At 46.8% G+C, this 3,841-nt stretch overlaps 1 protein-coding gene across 1 annotated transcript; it reads left to right on the top strand.

Moving 5' to 3' along the window:
- The first annotated feature begins 315 nt into the window (after window positions 1–315).
- Window positions 316–3,000, top strand: LOC309812457 (transcription factor AP-2 gamma-like). The gene has a single exon (XM_082636250.1). It carries the CDS (start codon window positions 360–362, stop codon window positions 1,896–1,898), a length of 1,539 nt encoding a protein of 512 aa, XP_082492376.1. The 5' UTR covers window positions 316–359; the 3' UTR covers window positions 1,899–3,000.
- Window positions 3,001–3,841: the final 841 nt, after the last annotated feature.

The raw sequence follows: 3,841 nt of genomic DNA, 5'->3' as shown, positions 1-3,841 counted from the left end.
GGAGAGAGCACAATGGTGGCTGCCAAGGGCTGTGGGGAGGGGGGAATGGGGAAGCGATGGTCAAAGGGTACAACATTTTAGTTTTGTATGATGAATAAATTCTGGAGATCTACTATACAGCATAGTGCCGACAGCCAAACGATACTGTGCTGTATACTTAAAATTTGCTGAGAGGGTAAATCTTATGTTAAGTGTTCTTACCACAGTAATAATGATAATGATAGTAATAAAGGGGGCAGGAGAAAAGTTTGGGAGGTGATAGATATGTTTATGGCCTCGACGGTGGTGATGCTTTCACATATGTATACTTATTCTCAAACTCATCAAGTTATATATATTAAATATGTACAGTTTTCTTTATGTATCAATTACACCTCAATAAAATGATTTTTAAAAACCGACTGCCGACCGCTTCCCCACTTTCGGCCGACGACGCCAGCATGTGCGGGCTCGTGAGCGACCGCGCTCTGCGCTGCCTGCAGGACCCCTGCCCCAGCTTCTCCCGGCCCAAGGCCTGGGATTCGGACTTGCAGCCGCAGAATACCTCGGGCGTCAGACCTTCGCCGAGGGGCCCGGAGGGCACGTTCCGCCAGGATCGCCACGACGCGAGCAGCAATGGGAACCCGCGCCTGCCTCACCTCTCCTCTGCCGGGCAGCATCTCTACAGCCCCGCGCCGCCCCTCTCCCATGCTGGAGTCGCCGAATACCAGCCACCACCCTACTTTCCGCCCCCCTACCAGCAGCTGGCTTACTCGCAGGCCGCCGACCCCTACTCGCATCTGGGAGAAGCGTACGCTGCCGCCATCAACCCCCTGCACCAGCCGGCGCCCACCGGCAGCCAGCAGCAGGCCTGGCCGGGCCGCCAGAGCCAGGAGGGGGCTGGGCTGCCCTCGCACCACGCGCGCCCTGCCGGCCTGTTGCCCCACCTCTCAGGGCTGGACGGCAGCGCCGTGAGCGCCCGCAGGGACGCCTACCGCCGCTCGGACCTGCTGCTGCCCCACTCGCACGCCCTGGACGCCGCGGGCCTGGCCGAGAACCTGGGGCTCCACGACATGGCGCACCAGATGGAGGAGGTGCAGAATGTCGACGACCAGCACCTACTTCTGCATGATCAGACGGTTATTCGCAAAGGTCCTATTTCAATGACGAAGAACCCCTTGAGTCTCCCTTGTCAGAAGGAGCTGGTGGAGGCTGTGATGAATCCCAGCGAGGTCTTCTGCTCGGTCCCTGGAAGATTGTCCCTCCTCAGCTCGACATCTAAATACAAAGTGACAGTTGCTGAAGTCCAGAGGCGACTGTCCCCGCCTGAGTGCTTAAATGCCTCATTACTGGGAGGTGTCCTCAGAAGAGCCAAATCTAAAAATGGTGGCCGGTCCTTGCGGGAGAAGTTGGACAAGATTGGGTTGAATCTTCCAGCCGGGCGACGGAAAGCTGCTCACGTCACCCTCCTGACATCTTTAGTAGAAGGTGAGGCTGTTCATTTGGCTCGGGACTTTGCCTATGTCTGTGAAGCAGAATTTCCTAGTAAATCCGTGGCCGAGTATTTAACCAGACCTCATCTCGGAGGACGCAATGAGATGGCAACGAGGAAGAATATGCTGCTGGCTGCACAGCAAGTGTGTAAAGAATTCACAGACCTTCTCAATCAAGACCGAACTCCCAATGGGAACAACCGGCCCACTCCGGTCCTGGAGACCAGCATCCAGAACTGCTTGTCTCATTTCAGCCTGATTACCCACGGGTTTGGCAGCCAGGCCATCTGTGCTGCTGTGTCTGCCGTGCAGAACTACATAAAAGAAGCCCTGATGGTCATAGACAAATCCTACATGAATCCCGGAGACCAGAGTCCAGCCGATTCTAGCAAAACCCTGGAAAAGATGGAGAAGCACAGGAAGTAAAACAGGGGTGAACAAAGGGCCGAAGAGTCTGGAAGGAAAAGGACTCCAAAACCGGTCTCGACCAGGACACACTGGGAACCTCGCTTGCCTGGGGGACAGAGTTTGTTATCCACCTTCCCATGAAAAGGGCCTCCGTCGGATTTCCAGATCTTCACGTGCCCTCCTGGATTCCTTAGTATTTAAGGAGTGCTGAAGTGTCTCTTAAACTCTGGATGAGCTATCAGGAGGTGACAAGTGCTGGTTCTTTACCCATTAAGCTGATATTTTATTTTTTGGAACCCATTCTTCCTTTCTCTGAAAGTGGTGCTACAAGTTTTGGAACCTTTTAAATAAATTCCCTGGGCTAACAAAATCCCCCCCACACATAGCTCTTGAAATGTCAAATTGATGTGATTCAGATCCACAATAACTTTCAGTGTTAAGGTAAAAGTATTTATGTAGCCTCTTCAGTCTCATCCTACATACTGCAGGAGGCAAGGATTCTATCTGCTTAAGAACTGGTTAATAGGTGGTATTTGACACACTTTAAATCCCTTGTTCACAGGGACCCTTCGGGTTTTACGAAACTTGTAGAAGCAAAGCCTGCTGATTTTATGTTTTTCTTTTTAAGAAAAAAACAAAACAAAACTTTGCAAGTTAACTCTTCAACTAGGAGGAGACTCTTTGAAAAGACATGTTCCTTTAAGGTACGGAAGCTTTATTTTGCGTATTTATTTCACATCTTGGTGTTTCGAGAAAACTTGAAAAGGGGTGGGCGTGAAGCATTTTCTTGTGCCGTCTCTCATCCCAAGTCCCAGAGGAGATTCTGTATTTTGAGAAGCTGCGTTGAGTGTACAGATTTTATTTATGCATAATTTAATGGGGTCTGTAAATACGGGTGCACTTCTTATGACTTTTTGAGAAATGGGATTCAACTTTAATATTAGCTTTTAAAGGTGACGGGGTAATCTAAGACACATCTTTAGGCTCTATTCATATGTACACAGGGTATTAAAGTCAAGAGGATCCTGAGCGCTGTTCTCAGCTCTGGAAGACTAATTTAATTGAAGCTTTCTGTTCACAAAGCAATAACTTTGTCTTATTCCTGTTGGGCTGACCCCGAAGATGAGCGTGAAGTACAGTGTGTGTGGGTGAAAACGGAGTTTTGGAATTGAACTCCTTGCCTGTAAATGTTCCCTAAATAATTGTTATGTATATGAAACCTGTATAATAAAAAGAAAGTATTCTCAATAGAAAAAAAAAAAAAAAAAACCGACTGCCTTCAGACGTCATAGCTAAGCGGCACAGGGTTTCTTTGGGGGGGTGATGAAAATGTTCTAAAAGTGATTATAGTGATGGTTGCAAAACTCTGTAAATATAATAAAAGCCACTGAGTTGCACACTTTTTAAAATTTTATTTTATTCAAGTATAGTTGATTTACAATGTTGTGTTAATTTCTGCTGCACAGCAAAGTGATTCAGTTATACATATATATATATATATATTCTTTTTCTTATTCTTTTCCATTATGGTTTATCACAGGATATTGAATATAGTTCCCTGTACTATACAGTAGGACCTTGTTGTTTATCCATTCTATAAATAGAATTGTACACTTTAAATGGGTGACTTATATGGTATGTGGATTGCGTACGTGTAGTAAGTGCTCGGTAAATGAGATCTGGTGCCATTATAGGCTGATGGAAACTGTGTATCCTGGCGCTCCATAGAGCATTCCACAGAAAACATTTCCTCTACAGAAAGGTTATTTAAACTCATCAACTTACAAATACCTAGAAAGAAATCCTGAATAGGCTATGCCTCTTTATTTCATAAAGAATGGCAAACTATGAATAAAAGGACACTTTTGTCTGACACACTGAAAACAGGAAACAGCATCTAAAGAATCTTCAGCATTGTTGAGCTCAGAGGTTTGCAGGACACTAGTGGTCCCTCTTGGCAC

Source organism: Mesoplodon mirus (assembly GCF_964341445.2).
Source record: "Mesoplodon mirus genome assembly, chromosome: 11".
Lineage (NCBI taxonomy): Eukaryota > Metazoa > Chordata > Mammalia > Artiodactyla > Ziphiidae > Mesoplodon > Mesoplodon mirus.
This window is presented reverse-complemented; position numbering and strand designations above follow the sequence as displayed.